Source organism: Ptychodera flava, chromosome 18, assembly GCF_041260155.1.
Source record: "Ptychodera flava strain L36383 chromosome 18, AS_Pfla_20210202, whole genome shotgun sequence".
Classification (NCBI taxonomy): Eukaryota; Metazoa; Hemichordata; class Enteropneusta; family Ptychoderidae; genus Ptychodera; species Ptychodera flava.
This window is the reverse complement of record NC_091945.1, coordinates 572,038-596,686: the sequence shown is the minus strand read 5'-3', so window position 1 is coordinate 596,686 and position 24,649 is coordinate 572,038. Positions and strand designations below refer to the sequence as shown.

The 24,649-nt window shown below is 34.6% G+C and overlaps 1 protein-coding gene across 4 annotated transcripts in view; it reads left to right on the top strand.

Moving 5' to 3' along the window:
* LOC139117946 (hepatocyte nuclear factor 4-gamma-like) overlaps positions 1–24,649 on the top strand; it is a 56,690-nt gene that overhangs the window by 10,681 nt on the left and 21,360 nt on the right. For 2 of the 4 annotated variants that reach the window (XM_070681189.1, XM_070681191.1), the window contains exon 2: positions 23,257–23,499. In XM_070681189.1, the coding sequence (XP_070537290.1) occupies positions 23,257–23,499 (243 nt within the window). Of the gene's footprint in view, positions 1–20,114; positions 20,203–20,387; positions 20,541–23,256; positions 23,500–24,649 lie in introns of those variants that run through there. The other 2 variants (XM_070681190.1, XM_070681192.1) reach the window with 2 other exon arrangements.

Sequence of the window (24,649 nt, the reverse complement as noted above, 5' to 3'; positions counted from 1 at the left end):
ATTATATCTAGTACAAGATGAGATGCACACTACATAGATATCCTCCCATTGTTATTTACACATACTTTGTTGTGTTTTCTCCCAATAAACCACTTTGTAAAGAGTGTTTGTCTTGCAAAGTACTAGCTGTGGAAAGGCAGCTATCTGTTGGCAGGGTAGCTTGCGTCGCTATGCGGGTCAAAGGTTAACCCTGTCACGGATAGCTGCGGGCCAACTGCAAGCGAAAGTGGGTCTATTACGACGACACCACACGTATCGGATCTTTGAATGGCAAAATAAACCAAAGTGAGTGGAATTCAATAAAGTGACCTATACCTCCCTGAATTCTGACTATTGCTCATTCCCTAACTCTTTTTGTGAACAAAATTTCTGGTTCGTTTACGTAATTCAGCTGATTTTCCAAGGAGTACTCAAGATTTTCACTGCAGCGAACTTTGACTTGTATTGATATGCTAATAAGGACGTCATGCGTTCCAATGTAAATAGCGTGACAGCCAGTCAGAGTAAAAATCTTGAGTACCAATTGGAAAATCAGCCGAATTACGTAAACGAACCAGAAATTTTGTTCACAAAAGGAGTTTCGCTCGCAGTTGGCCCGCAGCTATCCGTGGCGGGGTTGACCTTTGACCCGCATAGCGACGCATGCTACCCCACCAACAGATAGCTGCGTTTCCACAGCTAGCAAAGTACATGAGAGAGAGAGAGAGAGAGAGAGAAAATGATTGACTATGGCATAGATCAATATCATTAATATCTTCCATTAATGCAATTCATGTAACATTTCAAGTCAAGTAGTTGTTAATGATGCATGGCAGATTGTGTCAATAACGATTGCACAAGTCCTGACACTAAGTCATGCATTAGTAAAGTAGCCACAATACTATCAGATTGATAACTTCAGACCTAAACTATTTGACTTCACAGCCAATTGTATTCAAATTAGTTAACCTGTTTTAACAACATGGATATTTGTATTGTCACTCTGTTGTTTATGTACAGTGCTAGTGGGGAGGGTTGACCTGACCTCGCATTGTCCTCACAGGTTCATAATAGTCTTAGTTGGTCATTGTGATAGTTCAGTCTCAGTTGGATCAAAATCTTGATTATCTTAACTGTGTTCTTGGTAAGAAATTTTGGATTTAATATAACCAAAGCTTATTAGCTTTCAGGCTTCCACTGCCAATTATGAATTTACTTGATCCCATAGTACTTCAGAAAGTTTCTATCCTTAGATCATTCCATACCACTGGTATAAATATTGTATGACAGAATTCTTCGATTACTCACTTTTGTCAAAGTATTCTTGTACAGTATTCTACGTATACCTTACCACCTGAAGATAAAACATGATCATTTTCCTGGTGATTTTTAGCTCACATTTGGTTATACCAATGTGAGGTTATCGAATAAGCTGAAGTTGGTGGCGTCTGTATGTATGTGTGTATGTATGTATGTATGTATGTATGTATGTATGTATGTATGTATGTATGTATATGTATGTACGTATACTGTACAGTATGTCCGTCAACATCAAAAACACGCGAACCGCTGCACGTTTCAGCTTGGTATTTGGTGTGTTGATGCATCGTGGGCTATTGATGGGATTTTGTTCAAATGAAGTCTGCATTGCCCAAATTATGCAAATGAGCTTACAAAATGTCGAAATGGTTAAAAATTAATAACTCAAGAACCACTGTTTTGATTGCTTTGAAAATTAGTGGGCAAGTACCTTAGCTGGACCTTATACAGTCATATGTATATTGTGAAGATATTTTGAATTTTGTATTTTTGCTGAATTTTTGGGTGATTTTTCTCATTTTAAGTAAAAATTCTTCTTCTCTGAAACCTCCAGCCCAATTGTTCTCAAATTTGGGTCAGATCTTTGCGAGGGTGTTACTCTTCTAATTTGTTGAAATTATGACAAAATTGGGAAAATTACTATTTTGGAGCAATTTTGTCATTTTTGGTCAAAAAATCTATAACAGTATTTTCTTTTTGAAACCCCTGGACAGACAGCTTTTATATTTGGTACACAGACGTACAGAGATGACAATAGTTAAGATATGTGGAAATTGTCCTGAAATATACAAATTTGTATTTTTAAGACAATATTATTGTCATTTTTGGTCAAGAAAACTTGTTCTCAAAATTACTTGTTTGATAGCTTTGTAATTTGGTATAAAGTTCCGAGGGATGTTATTAGATAAATTTTCTGTTCAAAGTGTTGGGAAACCCCCAAATTTGTACATTTTAGGTAAATTTCTCTGTTTGTGACCTTAAATAACCTACACCAACCCAGGATATGTTGTGAGACAGTTTCGAAGGCTGTGAACATAATTTGTTATATTTTATATCAATTTGTTGGAAAATTTGATCCAGAAAACAAAGCTGAGGTGAATTTTCTCATGGTGGACCAATTTTTGCAACTTTTCTATGTAAGACATACAAGAACTGTTGAGAAATTTGGATCCAGGATAATTCCAGATGTTGTAATCACCGCCCACAGTGGAAGGCATTTCACTATCTGTAACTAACTTAAGTGCTGTTTACATTAGAATGCATTAATTTAAAAATCCCAAAGGATAGAAATACATTTCCTGTCATCTTGTGCCGCTGGCCTACCTCAATGCACATAGGATGATTTTCCATCCAAATTCAAGAATCATTGTGTAAAGAATAAATTTGAAGGATGCCATGTAGATATATTCCCAACACTGTTAACCACTATCCAATGTGTTGACAAAGTCAATGTCTCAGTGAGATGAGGTACTCTTGCACTTGAGGAGACTCGTTTTGAAGCTCATGGAATTAATATAGTTTTTTCACAAGTTTGTTTTTGTGAAAATCGAAATAACATAGTTTTCCCCATACAGTTGACGGCAAATCTGTAGCTTTTGTTTGATTTGTTTCTTGAGTACAAAAATTTTGCATTGTGACTTTTGATTTTTATTCTTGATCATGATTCTTCATCAAGAAGGTATAAAGGTAGAAAGGGAATGGTTTGAAGTTACTGTCCAGAAAATTTGAGCAAAAGTTTAAGCACCACCCCTTCACTTTTAAGTCTTACAATTTTTAGGTGCGTACTGCCTTAATATGCTACTGTAATGTACATTCAACAAAATTAAAATTTGTAGGGGAAAATAAAATCTGTCCACAACTGTCCTCTCCAATTTGAAAACTCTCCCACACCCACCAGTTCCCCCTTTACCTCTGAATCGCAACTTGAAAACCTCCCTATTGCTCTCCCCCTCAAAACCCTTTGCCACTGCCTCTACCTACCACAAAATCTCCATACTTCCCTCTCTTTGCAACATGTTTCTGCCTTTCCCATCAGGAAATTTCTGAAAACAACCCACTTATCATATTCTCACCAGATCATGTGGCTGTTTTCCTGCTTAGCAAGACTTCAGAATGTACCTGCCTGTAAATAAAAAATAAAGTCCATCTACCTGCAAAAAATTGTTTGAAAACATGTTTTGATGAAGATGTTTATTGGCTGCTGTATACGTAGATATCTACCATACCACTTTTACATCGTAAGTTTTATTCCGCGGTGAATGAGTCACAGGGAATACTAAAACCATGTAGGAATATTAAACTTCCAATTGACTTTATTTTTTTATCTTTGCAATATTACACTTAAATATCACTGAAAAATCTGCTTTTTCCATTCTAAAGGTGACACATTTTGTGAAGATTAGTATTTATTAAGCTTCTCTAACCCTGTTGAGTTTTTCTTTGCTTAGTAAACAACAGATAATTGGCAAAAATCTCTGGCAGACATTCAAAAAGATACAGAGTAAGATAAGGTAGATTAGGCGTGGCTGCTGATAAGGAAGATAAAATAGATTTATTGGGAGACATGAGGACAAAGAAGAAGATACAAAAACAATTCCTACTTACCAGTGTCATTGCTGATAGTTACCTCAGTGTGAGTGAACTTTTAAAAAAATGTGAAGCCAAGAGCGGCTTCATTAAGATGTATGCTTTCTGTGACATTCTTGGTTAGTATTGATTGGTCAGAAATGACATCATTCCCTCCTCATGAATATGTAATTACTTGCAAAGCTTCACAGGAAGTCTTGAAATCTCACATTGTTTGAAAGGAAGATTGTGCACAGAGTAATTATTTGAAGTGGGACAGTCCCAGCTCAACTAGATACACATTGGCTGGTCATTTCATTAAATTGCTGAATAGATATAACTTGCGTCAGAATTATAATGTCATATCTCATATTATATCATACCAGTATATTGATGCTGCAAATACAGTGATCTAATTGGTTGAGGCACGAAAAGAACCTTGGTATATTGGCGATATACAATGGCTGGCATACACGCGAGCCCTCAGCCTGAGCAAAACTCCATTTATGACATTCCATGCCAGAATACTGTTATGATAATAGCAATAAATCACACCCAGCAACGCTATACCACTCGATTTTGACCAGTTCACTTCATATATGCACTTGCTGTCGCTCATGCATATATGTCATGAACTGGTCAAAATCTCGTGGTATACCATCGCTGGGTGTGCTTTATTGCTTAAATCTGTAATTGTAATTTCAGATTCTTTCTTACTGTTTGCCAACACCGCTAAAATATCAGGTTTTTACCTTTTAATCAATATTCATAAATTGAGCTACAAGTAACTTTCTGATTGTAATCAATTCTACTTATTGCTGACAATGGATAGCACTTATGACTGGAGAAATGATGTTAATGATAAAAAGAATTTATAAATGTTACCTAATTGGTTGTTAGATTTGCAGTTACTTCTTTGTTGTATCCTGTCTGTGATTTCATCAAAGAATGGTATTGTTGAATTCCATAGCTTGATAATCAATCTGATAAGTACCAGTGGGTGTAATGTTGTATATCACATAAATCTGTTGTAGAAAATATACTGAGTCCTATTCCTTGGCTTACATGTCAACCAACAATTTGATGTGTAACACTTCGTCATTGAGTAAACCAACAAATTGATGTGTGACACTGTGTTATTTAGTCAGCCAAGAAATTGATGTGTAACACTAACTTAATGAGTCAGCCAACAACTTCATGTGTGACACCACGTTATTGAATCAGACAACAATTTGATATGTGACACTGTGTTATTGAGCAAACCAACAAATTGATGTGTAACACTGTGTTATTTAGGCAGACAACAATTTGATCTGTGACACTGCGTTATTGAGTCAGCCAATACATTGATGTGTGACTGGCATACTTTGCTCATTTGTATAATTAATGATTTTAGAAAAAACGGATATACATTGAGAACAAATGCACACAATTTGATGAGATTTGCTACAAATGTTTATCACACCAGGATATATCAGCCATAAAAGGTATAAAGGAGTGACATTAACGATAAGTGTATATTGAGGATACTATGATTTAACATTATTGAAAGTCATTGAGCATTTTTACTTCGGCCAATAGCTAATTTGAATATTTAATGAACTTTGTAATTAGGGATATATATCTGAATCGGGTAGACCAAAGTCGGTGAAACTTACTATGTACATTGAGATACAATGATACAACATTATTGAAAGTTATTAAGCATTCATACTTCAGCCAATAGCTTATTTGAATATTTAATGAACTTTCCTGATTAGGGATTTATATCTTAATTGACTCGATCAAAATTAACGAAGCTTGGTATTTATATTTAATATACTATGATTGAACAATATTGAAAGTCATTCACCATTTTCATTTAAGCCTGTTGTCAATTTGCTATTTAATGAACTTTCCTAATTAGCGATATATGTGAATTGATCCAACCACAGTTGACGAAACTTGCTATGTTCCGGTACATTGAAGATACTATGATACAACATTATTGAAAGTTATTAATTATTTTTATTTCAGCAAATTCCTAATTTGCATATTTAATGAACGTTTCTTATTAAGGAGATATATCTTGATTTACTTGACCAAAGTTGACGGAACTTGCTATGTACATTGAAGATACTTTGATACAACATTATGCACAGTCACTTTAGCATTTTTACTTCAGCCAATTCCTAATTTGCATATTTAATGAACTTTCCTAATTAGGGATATATATCTGGATTAACTTGATCAAAGTTGGCGAAACATGCTACATACATTGATCATACCAGGTTAAAACAATATTGAAAGTCTTTTGAATTTTCATGTCAGCTAATTTATAATTTACATATGAGCTTTCACAGTTTGGCGGATATAGCTCAAAGGACCTGACTTGCTATGTAAAGTGGTCAGACAATGAGAATCCCAGTCAAAGAAATTTCGTATTTTTAGTTCATCTAATCACATGTTTGTATACTTAATGACCTTTAGAATTAATCTGTGGTGATTATTTTTCATGATGTTGATCATAACAGTGTCAATGAAGTTGCAAACATGTGGCAAAAGTTCAAATTGACACATAACTGCAATATATAATGAAACATGACTGTCAGCATTTTCATTTCATATCTGGAGAGAGAGAGAGAGAGAGAGAGAGAGAGAGAGAGAGAGAGAGAGAGAGAGTGTGTGTGTTAGGGAATGCAAGTGAAAACATTGTTATTCTTCACATGTTCCTTGATGTTATTGCAAATAATTTTCCTAAAACAAAGGTTGGACTTGAAGAGGTTACAATTAGACAGACTGCTGTGAAGTATTTGCATGCAACTTGGCAACATTAACCCCATCCCACTCCATCCCGTCCAATCCTGCCCTGCCCTGCCCCATCCAAGTGAATTTTTGTCAGTTTATTTATTGTGATGTCTCTTATTTGATGTGCTAGTGTTCAGTCATAGACTGATTAATTTTCTGAGATTTGGTGCCTCCCCCTTATAATGCTGTACTCTTTATCAAAACTTCAAACAACAAGTACTAATAGCTGCCCTTTGAGATTTATCTAGCTTTTATATGAATGCTGAGAATATTGATTAAACTCTGAAAATCTTTGCAAAGCAAATAGTGTATAAACATTTGACTTTAAAGAGGCATGTGGTTTGCTGTTTGTGGGCAATTGGTTATAGGCAGTGTGTTACTGCAGTTCTAAAGTTGCTGTGTGTTGGAATGAAATTTCATGTTTACAGTTCTTCAATTCTGAAGGTTTCATTGCATGAACTCACTATTCAACAGCCTGCTTGAATTTGAAATATGTTTGCTTTTAATGACTTTAGCTGCAAGCAATAAACAATGAATGAAATCTATGGCATTAGCAGCAAGAAAATACAATAATTGGTGATCAGAATTCTTTACAACAACATGTGGAACGCTAACATATGCACTGCAGCTAATGATAATTTCTTTTTCGCTGTAAGGTGGAGTTGTTTGCTTCTATTCAATAACATGAAGACATTTCAGCCTGTGTGCAAGTTTCCAAAGATTATACCAGATAGTCATATCTTTTCTCAACATGAATGTATTTGAATGCACATCTTATATACACACGTGACCCGTGTCTTCATGGTTGCAGCAATCAGTGTTTTTTTCTTTCAGTTATGCAAGCTGTGATGATAAATATACAACCATAGACAGTTTCTGTACTGTCTATGATACGTACAACCTAACTGGCTGTAATTCCTCAACAAACCAGCCTATTTGATTCACAAAAAGCAAGTCAAAATTTTTAACTATCGTAGTGTTCTTAGAATGCTACTAGTGTATAGCTGATTTCTATTGCTGTTTATTTGAATCCAGGTTGTTATCATTTCAATGTCAAACCAGAGTGTAGCCTCCGACTCCGAGTGCATTTCCAGTGTTACACCAGGATGTAGCCTCAATGTTACACCGGGGTGTAGCCTCCACCTCTGAGTGCATTTCAAATTCTAAACCAGGGTGTAGCCTCAATGATAAGCCAGGGTGTAGCTTCTGACTTGGAGTGCATTTCCAATGTTACACCAGGGTGTAGCCTCCAACTCCTGTAAACAAGATAGCTTGATTTTGACCACCTGTGATCACTATAAACTTGTAATAGTTGGTTTGCATGTCATTTCTGTGTTCTTGAGGTTAATGAAAATTATGTGATGGGTGATGGTTATTGGAGTCATTGGGGTGCATTTTGCTTCACAGATCACAGAGTCATTGGAGTGCATTTTACTTCACTGATCACAGTCATTTTGGTGCATTTTGCTTCTCTGGCCATAGAAACATTGGTTTAGTTTTTGAAAAAAAATTAACATCGAAAGAGCAGGATTCAAAGAACTTGCGAATTAACTGTTAATAAGTAACCCAAATATGAACTTGTGGCTGATACTACCAACCAGAATATACCAATAAGTTTGTGGCTGGTACCAACAAAAGAATACCAATTAGTTTATGGTTGGTACTACCAACCAGAGAATACAAATTGATTTCTGCTGGAAATACTTCTTGAAAAGTTTAGGTTGCCAAAATGACCTTAATATTAAAAACTTGTCAAATATACGGGTATGATCGACTCATGTTATAATTTTGCAGATTGAACATTATCAGCATGGACAAAACTTCTTGTTGAAATTTTTTTTCAAAAATTTGAAACAAAAGACTATGATGCAGAATGAAGAATGTAGATTATTGAATGAATACAGAAATTACTTCGACATTTAACAAATCTCACACAGTATCTAATATCACTTATGTTGATGTTTGAGTAATAGAGACTTGACTCACAGAGTGATTCATATACTAGATCTGAACACAGAATACGTGAGTGTGATTCACATACTGGATCTGAACACAGAATACAGTGTGATAAAAAAAAATTTCACATACTGGATCTGAACACTGAATACCATGTGATTCATATACTAGATCTGAACACAGAATACATTGTGATTCACACTCTGGATCTGAACACAGAATACATTGTGATTCACACTCTGGATCTGAACACAGAATACAGTGTGATTCACACTCTGGATCTGAACACAGAATACATTGTGATTCACATACTGGATCTGAACACAGAATACAGTGTGATTCACATACTGGATCTGAACACAGAATACAGTGTATTCACATACTGGATCTGAACACAGAGTACAGTGTGGTTCATGTACTAGATCTGAACACAAAATACAGTGTGATTCACAGTCTGGATCTGAACACAGAATACAGTGTGATTCACATACTGGATCTGAACACAGAGTACAGTGTGGTTCATGTACTAGATCTGAACACAGAATACAGTGTGATTCACACTCTGGATCTGAACACAGAATACAGTGTGATTCACACTCTGGATCTGAACACAGAATACAGTGTGATTCACACTCTGGATCTGAACACAGAATATAGTGTGATTCATATACTAGATCTGAACACAGAATACAGTGTGATTTACATACTGGATCTAAACAGATACCGTTGTGATTCATATACTAGATCTGAACACAGAATACAGTGTGATTCACATACTGGATCTGAACACAGAATACAGTGTGATTCACATACTGGATCTGAACACAGAATACAGTGTGATTCACACTCTGGATCTGAACACAGAATACAGTGTGATTCACATACTGGATCTGAACACAGAATACAGTGTGATTCATATACTAGATCTGAACACAGAATACAGTGTGATTCACATACTAGATCTGAACACAGAATACAGTGTGATTTACATACTTGATCTGAACAGAATACCGTGTGATTCATATACTAGATCTGAACACAGAATACAGTGTGATTCACATACTGGATCTGAACACAGAATACATTGTGATTCACATACTGGATCTGAACACAGAATACAGTGTGATTCACATACTGGATCTGAACACAGAATACAGTGTGATTCACACTCTGGATCTGAACACAGAATACAGTGTGATTCACACTCTGGATCTGAACACAGAATACAGTGTGATTCACATACTGGATCTGAACACAGAATACAGTGTGATTCACATACTGGATCTGAACACAGAATACAGTGTGATTCACATACTGGATCTGAACACAGAATACAGTGTGATTCACACTCTGGATCTGAACACAGAATACAGTGTGATTCACATACTGGATCTGAACACAGAATACAGTGTGATTCACACACTGGATCTGAACACAGAATACAGTGTGATTCACATACTAGATCTGAACACAGAATACAGTGTGATTTACATACTTGATCTGAACAGAATACCGTGTGATTCATATACTAGATCTAAACAGATACCGTGTGATTCATATACTAGATCTGAACACAGAATACAGTGTGATTCACATACTGGATCTGAACACAGAATACAGTGTGATTCACATACTGGATCTGAACACAGAATACAGTGTGATTCACACTCTGGATCTGAACACAGAATACAGTGTGATTCACATACTGGATCTGAACACAGAATACAGTGTGATTCATATACTAGATCTGAACACAGAATACAGTGTGATTCACATACTAGATCTGAACACAGAATACAGTGTGATTTACATACTTGATCTGAACAGAATACCGTGTGATTCATATACTAGATCTGAACACAGAATACATTGTGATTCACACTCTGGATCTGAACAATGAATACATTGTGATTCACATACTGGATCTGAACACAGAACAGTGTGATTCACATACTGAATCTGAACACAGAATACAGTGTGATTCACTCTCTGGATCTGAACACAGAGTACAGTGTGATTCTCATACTGAATCTGAGCACACAATACATGTACGTGATTCACATACTGGATCTGAACAGAAATACAGTGTGATTCATATACTAGATCTAAACACAGAATACAGTGTGATTCACATACTAGATCTGAACACAGAATACAGTGTGATTTACATACTTGATCTGAACAGAATACCGTGTGATTCATATACTAGATCTGAACACAGAATACAGTGTGATTCACATACTGGATCTGAACACAGAATACATTGTGATTCACATACTGGATCTGAACACAGAGTACAGTGTGATTCACATACTGGATCTGAACACAGAATACAGTGTGATTCACACTTTGGATCTGAACACAGAATACAGTGTGATTCACACTTTTTTCATTTTGGTCAACCTTTTTTTTCATCAAAACCACCAATCCTGTAGCTTTGATATTTGGTATACAGGTCCCTAGGGATAACCTTACTTACATTTGTTCAAATTGTGATGAAATATGCAAATTTGTATTTTTAAAGCAATTATTGTCATTTTTGGTCAAAAATTATTTTAAAAATCTCATTCTTCAAAAGTGCCAGTCAGACAGCTTTGATATTTTGATATAGGTCCCTAGGGATGACCTTTTTCAGATTAGTTCAAGTTGTGCAGAAATATGCAAATTTGTAGTTTTAAGGCAATTTTTTTCATTTTTGGTCAACATTTTTTTGTCATCAAAACCACCAATCCTGTAGCTTTAATATTTGGTATACAGGTTCATAGGGATAATCAAAATGTGATATATTCAAATAATTATGAAATCTACAATTTTGTATTTTTGAAGCAATTTTTGCCATTTTGGTCAAAAAGTTGTTTCTCAAAAACTGCTTGAATCTGATAGCTTTGATATTTGGTGTACAGGTTCCTAGAGGTTATCTTAGTATGATATATTGAAATCTTCAGTTTTGTATTTTTGGGGCAATTTTTACCATTTTGGGTCAAAAACTTTGTTTCTCAAAAGTTACTCATCTGATAGCATTTTTGTCAATCTGGCTGTATAAGTGTCCACCTAATGTGAGACACAGATAGCAAAGACAGAATAGGCATAGGTGGCAGTTTTCTGTGCTTACTATTGATGAATATCTTTGTACATTGGGGTCTGTAAGTATGAGCCGTACTGAAACCATTCTTCTGCCATAAGAATACAGTGTATTGCCAAAGCACCTCTGCACTCAGTATATATCTGGTATTATATGCTATGTTCATCCTCTATACTGTCCACGTCTATAGTAGCTTCAGGGACATTGGCCCTATCGTTAGGTTTGATCCAATGAGAAGTCTGATTTCTTTATACAGTGTGAAATTAATAATCTATCACATTATAAAGCCTATTTTTAATTGGTCCACAGTGTTTCCATAAACAGTTCATAGATTTAATTGATACTTCTATTTTATTAATGCTTGGAGAACCAAATACAATTTATTTTAAAGTTTCTAAGACTCTTCTTACATTTGGTGGTAAGGGTGTCTCAAAGTGTTGAATAAATTTGAAAAACAAGGTGTAGTACTCAATGTTTTGTATATATGTGGTCCTTTTTACTTACATTTTCATGTCACATATGTGAGCTATTGTTGTACTGTTGGTTGTCTGTCTATGGGTATGATATCTGAAGAAGATTGTATCAGATTCATAGATTCTGTTTGGCAATGGGAAGAACTGATTAGTTTTTGGTGGATGGTACTTGCATACTTAATGCTAATTTGCATGGATAATGATTTTTAGGGAAATAGATAAATTAATAACAGCAGCATGAAATTTAAAGAGACTTGTTTCAAATCTTGATCACAAAAGGCTACAACAGCAGTGAAAGATATTAAGAGATGGTATAAATTTAGATTGCTGATTTGCATATTTAATAAACTTTAGCAATAAGGGGTTCAAATCAAGAATGGCTTAGACAGTTCGCAATTAAATCTGGTGTGTAGATTCTGTGTATGGTAATGGTAAGGACTGTAGGTGTTTGTGGATGTGGTTAGCATAGTTTATGTCAATAACCATATTGAATTGTCCTGAAGTCAGTCTCAGAATGAGGTGAGTACAGAATAAAACACATGCAGAGGCTAAGTTTATGGTTGTTTGTCAATGTCTGATGTATCAGGGAAAGACACTTATTTTTTATCCACTTGCCCTTCGGGCAAGTGGGGGCTTCAGTTCACTTGCCCGAATTGGAAAACCACTTGCCCAGTATAATTTACGTGTTTGAAAAAAGCTAAAACATTGGTTTTTTATTTCACTCACTTTATTTTGAAAATTATGTTATCATGAGAAATGTCAGACATTCTCATAGGGTTCTCTTCACACTTCTAAGCGTGCTGGATGGCTCATTTATATTCCATTAATTACTAAAGCCCCATTACCTGTATCTTTTAGCATTCTTTATGTGATTTTACTTCTGAACTAAAACAAGTTTTTTGGAATTTGCTCTTTCAGGGGTTGGAATACAAGTATTGTACATGTAACTGCCCAGTGAGACTGCATGTGCAATTTTGAACAAGGAAAATAATAAATATGTGCCCAAATGTAAAATGGCACCCCATGCAAATATAGCAAAACCAGTGTACACCGTGCATATATGCATTTGAATATTCACGGAAACAACAGAGTAGTCCAATGTAATGCATAGTGTTGAATGTTTTCAACTGGGACATGCTTTGTTTTCTTTTTAGTATGGTGGGAAATCATAATAACGGTTAAAATGTAAATTTACTTGTCCAATTTTTCACTAAAGAATGTTTTGTAAAGCAGTAAAAGACTATAAGCTTATCCTGTAAATGGGTAGAATTTAAAGAAAACCAGAGAAAATAGGAAGCCTTTTTAGGTCAACAAATTTCAAGAGTTACAGCTAGTGGGGCTTTCATATTCATAGAAAAAATTCTAACAGTTCATATGTTTGTATGTTTACTTTCTTGGGGCTTAATGTACAAATAATAACTGTTACAGCCATTTCAATTGTACCTTCAAGGTCTTTTTGCTTTTAAATGTTTTAACTTATCTATACAGAAAGAAAAAATCTGTAGCTATAAAGGAATGTTTTGAAGCTTCTGAAAAATAATGTACTTCTTTGTCATGTTTTTACTGCGCTTATATCATACACCAGCCCTATAAAGTTTGAATTGCCATTGCACTATACCAGTATCCTATGTTTTTCTAATAATCTAGGTGGTCTTATTATTGCTCATGCGCAGACTAAATAGAATTAAAACCAACAACCTAAGGCGTCGGTGTTTTTCAATGTGTGTAAAAGCTGAATTTCTCGATGTCAAACTCGCTCCAATGCTTCTTGACAGTCATTTTAGAATGGGAAAATTCACAAACAGAGAGGTTGGTCGCCACGGACAAGTAACTTTTGGCTTATTGACCTGAAAATTAAGCCAGTGCTTGTTGAAAATTCAAAGACTTGACCCGTTTACACCAAATATTGCTCATGACTTCATTGCATGCGGTCTTGCCACTCACTGTCCCTCAACAAGTTAACATTGAAGAGTACGTTTTAGTAAAAGTCCAATTTTATGTGGTGATTTTTAACCACTGGACTTTATTTTTACATTATTATAAAAGTTCATACAAAGCACAAAAACCGCTGTGTGTTTCTTTTTTTACCGTATCGACATATTGTGAGACACCGTAACTTCACAGTCAATGCAATGAACTTTGGTGAACGTACGTTCCACCAGCTGAACAGCTTTTTCATATGCAAAATCAGCGTACGGTAATTTACGGGTACCGGTGTATTGTTTGAACTGGATTTTATTGACAGCGATTATTATATATATGATTCTTTTCGTCAACTCTTCATGCAATTTTATGAAAAATCTTATGGAAATGTTCACAATGACATAATATGATTATTTTTGTTGTTTAAGTCCGTGTTCCCTCACCAGAAAATCGCTCTCGTGAATTAGATTTCTAGGTAATTATTGTTTTCACTTGTCCCGTCGGGCAAGTGGCATCGGAGGTTCACTTGCCCGAACGCGACTTTCACTTGCCCCGGGCAATCGGACAACCCTTAGTGTCTTTCCCTGTATATGGGCAAAAATTTATAACAGTGATATGCATTTCAGTAACTGATGTCTACTTTGCTTGAAAAATCAAGGAATGGTTTTCTCTGTGCATGAAAGATATGATGACATATTTTTGAACACTGAAATGATAGTGAGGCAGTGTGACAGTGTCATACACTGCCTCACTAAGTGAGGCAGTGTGACAGTCTCACAGTGAGGCAGTGTGACAGTCACAGTGAGGCAGTATGTCAATGTCACAGTGAGGCAGTGTGACAGTCTCACAGTGAGGCAGTGTGACAGTCTCACAGTGAGGCAGTGTGACAGTCTCACAGTGAGGCAGTGTGAGTCTCACAGTGAGGCAGTGTGCCAAACTAGTAGTAATCACTATAGAGATAATACATTCACTTTTATAATCCATTGTGTCAGTATGAAATGTACCCCTACAAATTATGTGACATTCATGTTAACTCAAACTGTGTAGCATAATAGTGTCACAAAAAATCCTAGCCTAAGTCACAAATCTCAGAGAAGTTACCATGACAACAAGTGGATCATGATCATAAATATCAAATTTTGATTTATTTGCACTGCATGAAACAACATTGAAACCTAACAGCTGATTATGTTAGCTTTAATCTCACAGTGGCTGATTTACAAGTCATTCACTCAAACAAAGGTGGCATATTACCAAGCAGAGGTAAAATTTATTTGTGTCATAAAAAGTGAGAAATTCATGTCAAAGTGGACAAACGCAATCACAAGGTCTATTAAAGGAATTGATTATTGCAGTTTAATGGACATTGATCCAATTGGTCATGTTTGTCTGAAAGTTTTGCCAGAACTATGAATGATTCAGGTAGGTACTAGGTCAATGTTGAACTATTCTGGATTTGATGTAATTGAAATGAGTAACGTGTGTGTGCAGATTGTGGAGATAAATTGATTTTGGAAAGATGGAAATTTACAAAATGTTAATATCAATAAACCAGTAAATGTTACCAGGGTTGTCAGGTCACATTTCAGGGGTACTTGATAGCAAGTTAGGGCCAACAATGTAACAGCAGTGTTTTTACTTGGATTCCCAAATCTATCATCATAATGTTCTTCAACTTCAGCATATCATAGTCAAGTACAAGTAAAGAGAGGCAGAGTACACTTATGTATTAATGAACCAACTCCTAGGGCCAAGTGAGTACATCTTTTTGTTTTATGTCCACTAAAAAATTCTGAAAGATAGGTGGGTAAAACACAAATGAAGAATTTGACCAAGTCAATTTGCCTTTCTTGACAGCTTTCTCATACAACTACAGAATCTGTCAACTTTATGCTTGCAGTAGCTAATTTTACATCAGTTTGTGCATGCTTCAATATTGGCATAAAATCTGCATATTTGTATTTTTGGAGAATGATTTTGGTTGTTTGTTTCTCTTCAGGAATGTAACTTGTTCAGTTAGTCTTGATTTGGATTCTAGGTGTTTTAGGATGACTTGATTACATACGTCCAAATGATGAAGAAATTTGAACTTGTAAATATTTTCTCAAAACAACTTTTTTTAAGAACTGCTGGTGTAGTAGCTTTCAGATGTATTGATAGGTTCCTAAGTGATTTTATTTTGACTTATAATAGTTATTATGTAAATTTTTAGGGCTGATGATTTTTGTCTTTCTTTTGTTAGAACGAACAACACATTTTTTGATTTTTGAGGTGCCATGGACTGGTTAAGTGCCAGAAATAATCTTTATTGATTTCACAGGGGCCATGAAAGTATTACTTTGATTTTCATCAAACTTTAAATAAAAAAATCTGCCAGCATTGTTTGAGTAGAGAAAATAATGAACATTAGAAGAATGTTTTGGAATTGTTTGACAAACCTTTGCAGAAACTCTGGATTTAACGTTTGGTTTCAATGCTGTTTGTAATGTAAACATTGTTACTTTCATAATGTGGAGAGAAATGCTACTTTGTAAATGGCTCAGTTTAGGACTGAGAATCCTACACACAAATCAGAAAATCTTGGGCAGTCACCTTGACTATTAACCATTTCAGGCCTAAATCCCCATAGGGGTAGTTCTGGTATGTAACCACAAAGTCAGCCCTCAAAGGGTTAAGGAGGAATACTAGCATCAAATGATATTGCGATTGAGAAAATGCAACCTGCAAATCACCATTGATAACATTTGGCAAAACTTTGTCCTTGTTGTTGACAAAAATGTCAAAACTGTCCTAAATTCCATGCAAAAACCAGTACTGTTATGTACCTCAATGTAATCTTGTCAAAATTCCAGGCAAAGACATTTACATTTCATAGAATAAACAGTGTTTTTTGCAGAGTAAAATGCTTTGAAAGTATGATATTAAGTTTTATTTTCCAACTAATGTCCTCTCCGACATTGAAACAGATTACGGCTGTGTTTTAAAATTGTTTTATTTTATGAAATATTCAGAAAATGTCAGGAAACAGACAGGCAATAATGAAAGCAGTGTTCGAAAATTTTGTCGCAATACAAATTTTTTATTCCTCAGTTCAAGGCTTGCTATACTTACTGATTAACAGAGTATCAGGTATCTTATCTTTCAAATTTCAAGTGGAAATTTCGTTTATCTCAACTATTTGATATGTTATTTTATGTGAAGCTGTGCTTGGCTTGGCTTGTCTGACATGGAAGAAGTATGCAAATTTTGTATGAGTGTTTTTGGTCTAGGCATAGCGTGTGGTGTCGTCATAAATCACAAAGCCTAGATTTGACTCTGATAACCTGACACAGGTAAACACGATAACAGAGATGCTTACATGTACAGGCATATTTAGTTGACAAGTAGACTAGTTCTAGTTGTCAGTCTATGTAAGGTTTTCTTATAGCACATCTACTCTATGTAAAGTCATATAGCACATCTACTCGATGAAGAAACATGTATACTATCATCATATTCTTAAAGTTCTCATTTACATTATGTTTCTGGTTTCTGTGTTCCATTCACCATAGCTCAATAACAAAACAGTTTGAAGTCTTCTCCAAATGACAACTCAAAAAATTCAGAAAAATTTGTCATTTATTGTGATGCTTGATCATTTCAAATGTTGATGATTATCAAATGTTAAATGTAATTATGATGAGAAGGAAGAAATTTAATTGGTACAAAATGGTACTGTACATGTTTTCATTTTAGAATTGATGTTAGAGAATGAAAAGAATTCAAGTCCTAAATCTAGAGCTATGCATATTTGTTGTACTTTATTAGCAAGATATTTTCTCTGACAATTACTTGACTCTTTTATAGTATTGATTTACACATATATAAACCATTTGTGATCACAAATTGTCGAAAAATAAATTATCTGGTACATGATGTTACCTTAGAAACTTATCCTCCCATATTAAATCTCTGTGTGGATATGATTGTTTGTGTCCGTGTGTATCTTTCTCATGTTTTGTCGTTTCTCTTACATTAAATGACAATTTTTGGCTTTGATTCAAGAATCATTTGTAGTCCTTTCACATCCAGCATTCTCTGTTCAAGTAAAACTACCCTAAAATCAGTGTAGATGAAATTATACACTTAAATCAGTGTAGATGAAATTATACACTTAAATCAGTGTAGATGAAATTGTACACTGAAATCAGTGTAGATCAAATTGTACACTGAAATCAGTGTAGATGAAATATACAATGAAATCAGTGTAGATGAAAATGTATTCTGAAATCAGTGTAGATCAAAATGTACACTGAAATCAGTGTGGATCAAAATGTACACTGAAATCAGTGTCGATTGAATTGTAATACTGAAATCAGTGTCGATCAATTTGTACACTGAAATCAGTGTAGATCAATTTGTACACTGAAATCAGTGTGGATCAATTTGTACACTGAAATCTGTGTAGATTGAATTGTAATACTGAAATCAGTGTCGATCAATTTGTACACTGAAATCAGTGTCGATCAACTTGTACACTGAAATCAGTGTAGATCAGTCCTTTCACATTTTCAAGGGTGTCAGTAACCATGACAACTGATGAACAGTGTCAAATGTTCATGATGATTTGTGTTAGCAATTTATCAAATTGGTTGATTGTGAGCTCTTGAACCTCACATAACAGACAGTATTCATTTGATAAGATACTCAAAGCATATGGTGTGCTTTTAACTTGATTGATATGCTTACGTTTTTCTTACCCAGCATGCCCTGTTGTTTCCTGTTTATGTCAACTGTTCTATAAAAGAATTGATTCAGACTTTTTTACAATATTTTCACTAAATTGGTATCACTTGAAACCTAGACTCTAACTGAAACTGTGACAATGAATAGATTTTACATCAATTGTATGAGGTTAAATTGTAAAATGTGTGTGAAACAATTTTACCTGTGAAACATCTGTTGTCATGCAAAAATGTTGCTTTAGGGAGGCAGTACCCACTGTGACCTCCTATTTGGTTTGCAAGCAAAATATGTTGATGACATTGTTGCAGTGATGACAAATCATTTGATTCCAAACATGGATTTTTTCAGATACTACAGTGACAACAAAGACAGGTGTTATCAAAATTAAGTCTATGAAAAGAATGGTTTGCTGGCTTGCTAGTTGCAGATTCACATAGGCATCAAACTCATTCTTAGATAAGGTGATTTGTGCCTCAGAAGTGAAAGACTTAAACTTTTGCTCAAACTTTCCTCAATTAAACTTTCAACTTTCTCTCATCAAATCTAGAATAGAAATCAAGGGTCATTCTGCAAATGTTGGAACAAGAGGTATAATAATGTAAGATTTACTGATATCTGAAATTCAAAATGGTGGCCATCCCTTTGTTAACTCTATGGAGAAAAATAAAAGTTTTGATTTTCGAAAAACTAAGACTGAAGATTTGTATTACACTAAGGACTTTAAGTTGAGCCCCAACAAGTGGTGGATCAGAAAAGAATTGTAAAAGTTTGAGAGTTTAAATATCTGTTCATGAGATGCATTCTAGCTTAACAATAAAAGATTGTGTAAATAGATGTGCATTCACAAGGTGTGCATGGTAGAGTTGCCAAGACTAGATGCAAACCTATCTCTGCATTGTCGTTATCAATTATTACCTGTAATGGCTCACTCTTTAGTAATTGTTTGTATTGAAGATTTTGGTTTGCTTTGCAAAGCATCCTCTACATATTAGCATATATCAACTGAGTGAGTACAGGGCAAACACTGGTCAGTTATCTAGTCAATTCCTGTGTAACCTTTTCAAAAGCTTGACCTAATTCACACCAAATGAAATTCCACGGTATCAAAGCTGTTTAACGGTTTGATTTCTTTCAAGACACTGTCGTCAATACTTCCAAACAATTTCCAAGATTTCCTGTAGTTTGTTTTTGTATCTTGTACCATTCAGAGTAAAATTTCAATAGATCAGCCAGCCTCATTAAAATAAACAGGTCAGCTGCAAGATAGTGATGTCATTAAAGTATTAATCAATTTGATCAAGACAATTTAAATCACATATCATTTTGAACCAGGGAATCCATGTGAATTCTTTCCTCTGTGATTCTGTCTGGACATAACTCCATTCATGACAGGTAATTGGTCTTTATTTGTCTATCTATGTCTTTGGATTCAGAAATGGTATCGGTAAAGATCACTTTTTGAATTTTAGACTCTACGGTCAATGTGTAATGGCATTTGTCTTGCCACAGTAACAACTGCCACAAATCAGACTTTGTCACGAGGAAAGAACACACAAACGTCCAACGTTTGAAATACATAGACTAGTACTGTGTTTGATGGTACAGGAACATATAGTACTGTTCTAGTGCAACATTTGTTGGTACAGAGATCATCAGTATAGACAATAATTAGAAGATAGTACAGTTTATCGATATGTATTTTGCACAGCAAATCAACATGAAATGACAAGGTACATTATCTACCTGCAACTGCAAGTATTATTTTACTTGTTTCTTGATGTGTTGTAGCTCCAGTCTCATACAGGTTTATTATGATGTGGTATTTTCCTTTTCAACAAAAAAAACTGAATCATCGCGATAAAAATGCAGGAATGATAAACAAGGATACTGAATTGTGTATTTTTGACTATTATTTTTTTAAAAAATTCATAAATTCACAAAAGGATAACTATTATTTAATGAATCTTAGTGATGAATATTGAATGCAGCCTGGTAACTCGACCAGTGTTCCTTATTAGATATGAGTATAGCATAGTCAGCTGGTAACTCAGCGTTCCTTGCCAGATAAACTTGTCATAGTCTCACAGGAAAGAATCATTTGACCTTGAGACTGAAGGTCAGAATCATTTTACTAAAGGCAGATTTACTTGGCTAAATTTCTTGTATGGTATAACCACAGAAACATTGAACGCTGGTATACAACAAAACCAAAGTTGGCTGTCATACTATACTTAATTTTACAATAATATTGATCTGGAGGGCAATCAAACAACTAAATGCCTTTGCCAATAATGCATAAATGACATGTTTATTTTTAATGTAGGTCTTGTCAACAACATTATTGATTCTGCCAATGTTCAATGTTCACTAAAATGGATACTGACATGCCTATCATCTCACTATTTCCTGTTATATATTTTTGTTGTATTGTTTTTAACACACAGAATGAATATTATTGTTTAATGTATTGAAACACATTTTCATTTACTACTCATATGTATCAAAAAAATGTACATCTGGCTACTTAAATATTACAATACATTAATTGCCATCGTATAAAACATGAATTTGCAAATGATGGCTTTTACACAAATGAAAATATCCAACCACTACAAAAAAGTCATTAACCTTTCCATGGATACAACTGGAAAATTGATAGTTATGGAAAATTAACACATTCTAAAATACAGGAAACCATATCAAAAACAACAGAGAACGATTGATACTAGCTTGCCATGCTGAACGTCAGTCTCATCTCTGAATGACAGAAATCACTGAACAAACTTCAGTAACCTTGGTTAATTTTAATATTTCCATGGTTTCACATGACCTGTATGTAGTGAAACGGGCATAATATTCATTCCGTGTCAAAGTGAAAAAAAATCTGAATTTCGTGTACAAATATTTTGTAGTTCAAAATATGTGAAAATCACTATGAACATGCATTTGTAGTCAGTGTTGATTTGCTGAACAACAATGAAATTACAAGAAATCAGGTTGGTATTTGTATTGACACAGCTACCACTTGAACTCATCATGACCACTGTGTCAGTCTCCAGTTTGAACATCAATAAGGACACCACCCCTGGAGTTTATCCATTGATTTGTTAAAAAGTTACACTTTGACTATTTTGGCAATCAGTGATTTTGTCAGATTGATGTGGCATGCCATGCCATTCTAGGTCAATGAAGCAATCCTGTTTGGATAAAAATTAGTACTCCATCAAATTGTTTGATTATCAAAGAGTGAATTTTTACATCTCTATGAATTAGCATTAGTATGTTGGAAATATGATGTTCTTGACTCTACTGACAAATATTTAAGTAGTTGTTCACAGAAACCAATTTTTGTGCAATTTGACTTTGGCAATTACAGTTTTGCCTAGAGGATTCACAGGAAGTGTAGGAATTAGTGTGACAGATTTATAACTGTCTTGTCATCATACTTTAAATTAGAAATTTCCTCTATCTAAATATTTCATAAGTCAAGTGATAGATTAGAAAGAACAACTGAATGTCCAGCTAATATTGCTTGATGGCATCCATTGAGAGGATTTATTTGATCTGTGTTGCTATGGTAGCTGCCTAGCATTCGCTAATATTTTATGAGTGTAGGCCATTGTTAGGTTCAAGGATAAATGTATGGATGATGTAGGGATTAATGTTTTACACCATTGCATCATTTGATCTGCAAGTAACAGTAATGTGACAAGATTTGCCAAACCTTTCAAAGTTGATATTGTGTCTGTACATTATATTTGAAAGTATAGTGTTTATAGTTGTAAACAGAAAATGGTGCAACTTCTTTAACCCTATTATGTATTCTATTATGTTGAAATTTCCTTTTAGCAGTTGCAAATAGCCATTGACTTAACAGAGTTGATCTCTGGTATTTTAGTTTCATTCAAGATCAGTGAAAGAAACAGATGTCTTTTTATACAAGAAACATCAAAAAAGTTGTTAAACAGAAAAAATGACACAACTGTTGATAAGTTGTAAATTTTTTTCTCTGTTCCGTGTAAACTTTATTGAAATACAGAATATTGACCTTGGAAAGATGATTTATGTTTATGAAATGTGTTGTTTTTGATGAATTAATTTTAGTCAAGACTGTCATTCTGTTGTCAATGCTATCAGGGGACATATTTATACAAAGATGCTGTTGGCAAGTTGAACACTGGATAATTCAACATGATTTTGGAGTAGAAGAGGAAATTGTATTTTATAAACAGAATAAAGATAACAAAAAACCATAAAAGTTACCACCAATGGAGCTGTAATGATATCTATGAATATTATTTTGCTTCCTACTCATAGTAGTTTTAATTGATTTAGTATCCCCTGATAACAATTATCAAAATCAAACATTTGTAGTAATAAATGACATTAATATTATTTTTGTGAGTGACATTAACTTTATTTTTACATGACTTTTATTCTCACCAGAGGGAGAAATGAACGGTAACACAGTAAACTCACTGTGTGCAATATGTGGTGACAGAGCTACAGGCAAACACTATGGTGCTTCTAGTTGTGATGGCTGTAAAGGATTCTTCCGACGCAGTGTAAGAAAGAACCATGTCTACTCATGTCGCTTCAATCGCACGTGTGTTGTGGACAAAGACAAACGTAACCAGTGTCGGTATTGTCGGTTGAAAAAATGCTTCCGTGCAGGAATGAAAAAAGAAGGTACAGGTGTCTTTACTTTTTTCTGTATATTTATTTCCCTTACATTTGTCATGGAAGAGTTCACTGGGTTTTCGTCACATTTTGTGAAACTAGACTTATAACATGCAGTATAGGGTGTGTAATCATAGTTGACTGTTCTTGAATTAACAAAGGTAAGATTTATGTTCCTAAATTTAAAATAAGTTCTTTTCTTTAAGATATGTAAAATGTACCTATATATTATTTGTGCAGTAAATGATAATCCTATGCTGGCAATATCCAGCCTTGTATATCTATGATTGGAAGTTATTGCATGATTTAGGTATGTGATGAATTGCCAGGATTCATCATATACATGACTGCAGATGTTGGCAGTTTTCTAAACAGTAATGTTACATTGCTTGAAATAGGTCAACTTGAATTACAGTGATGGCACCAATGATTTTGACGATGAGATACAGCTGATATTGATACACTACCGGATATTGATACACTACCGAATTAGGTTTGTCAGTTTGCTCTCAAATTTACCCTTTTAGTGGTCAACTTTTACAACTTTGCGCCAACATCAGACAGACTAAAACAGCAGGTGACGCAGCAAGATGTCTGTAAACTAGTTTACTATGTAGTATGTTTATATCTTTACAGCAGCTATCAGTTTCAATGGTGACACACACAGAGACTGGTTGCCAAGTTTTACAAGCAGTTCAAATTCACGGAGAGGTGGTAAAAGAACGACGTTACTGCAAATTTAGACTCGGAGGACAGTGTTCTTTGTAGTTGAATATCAATAAAGTTCATGACTTCAAAAAAAATCTAAAACTAACAACATAAATCGATCTGAAAGAATCAGAACGTCTGAGTAGCGATAGCAATGTCTGGAAGTCAGGGCTTTGAGTCAGCAACTTTCTAGTCTAATAAAACTAAATAAGTACACGTCCCATTGCACAATTTACTACTTTTTTGTGTGATCCATTTTGTACTACTTTTAGATTTTGGTTAGATTTGAGTTGAAGAGAAATGTTTTAGTTTTGAATTATTTCTTCGTTCGACAAAACACTTGTCTGAGTTTTTTTAGACTAGAAAGTTGCTGACCCAAAGCCCTTGGGTTGTTAGTTTTATATTTTTTTTCTGTTAAATGAAAACGTCGGATCAACTAGAAATGAGAAAC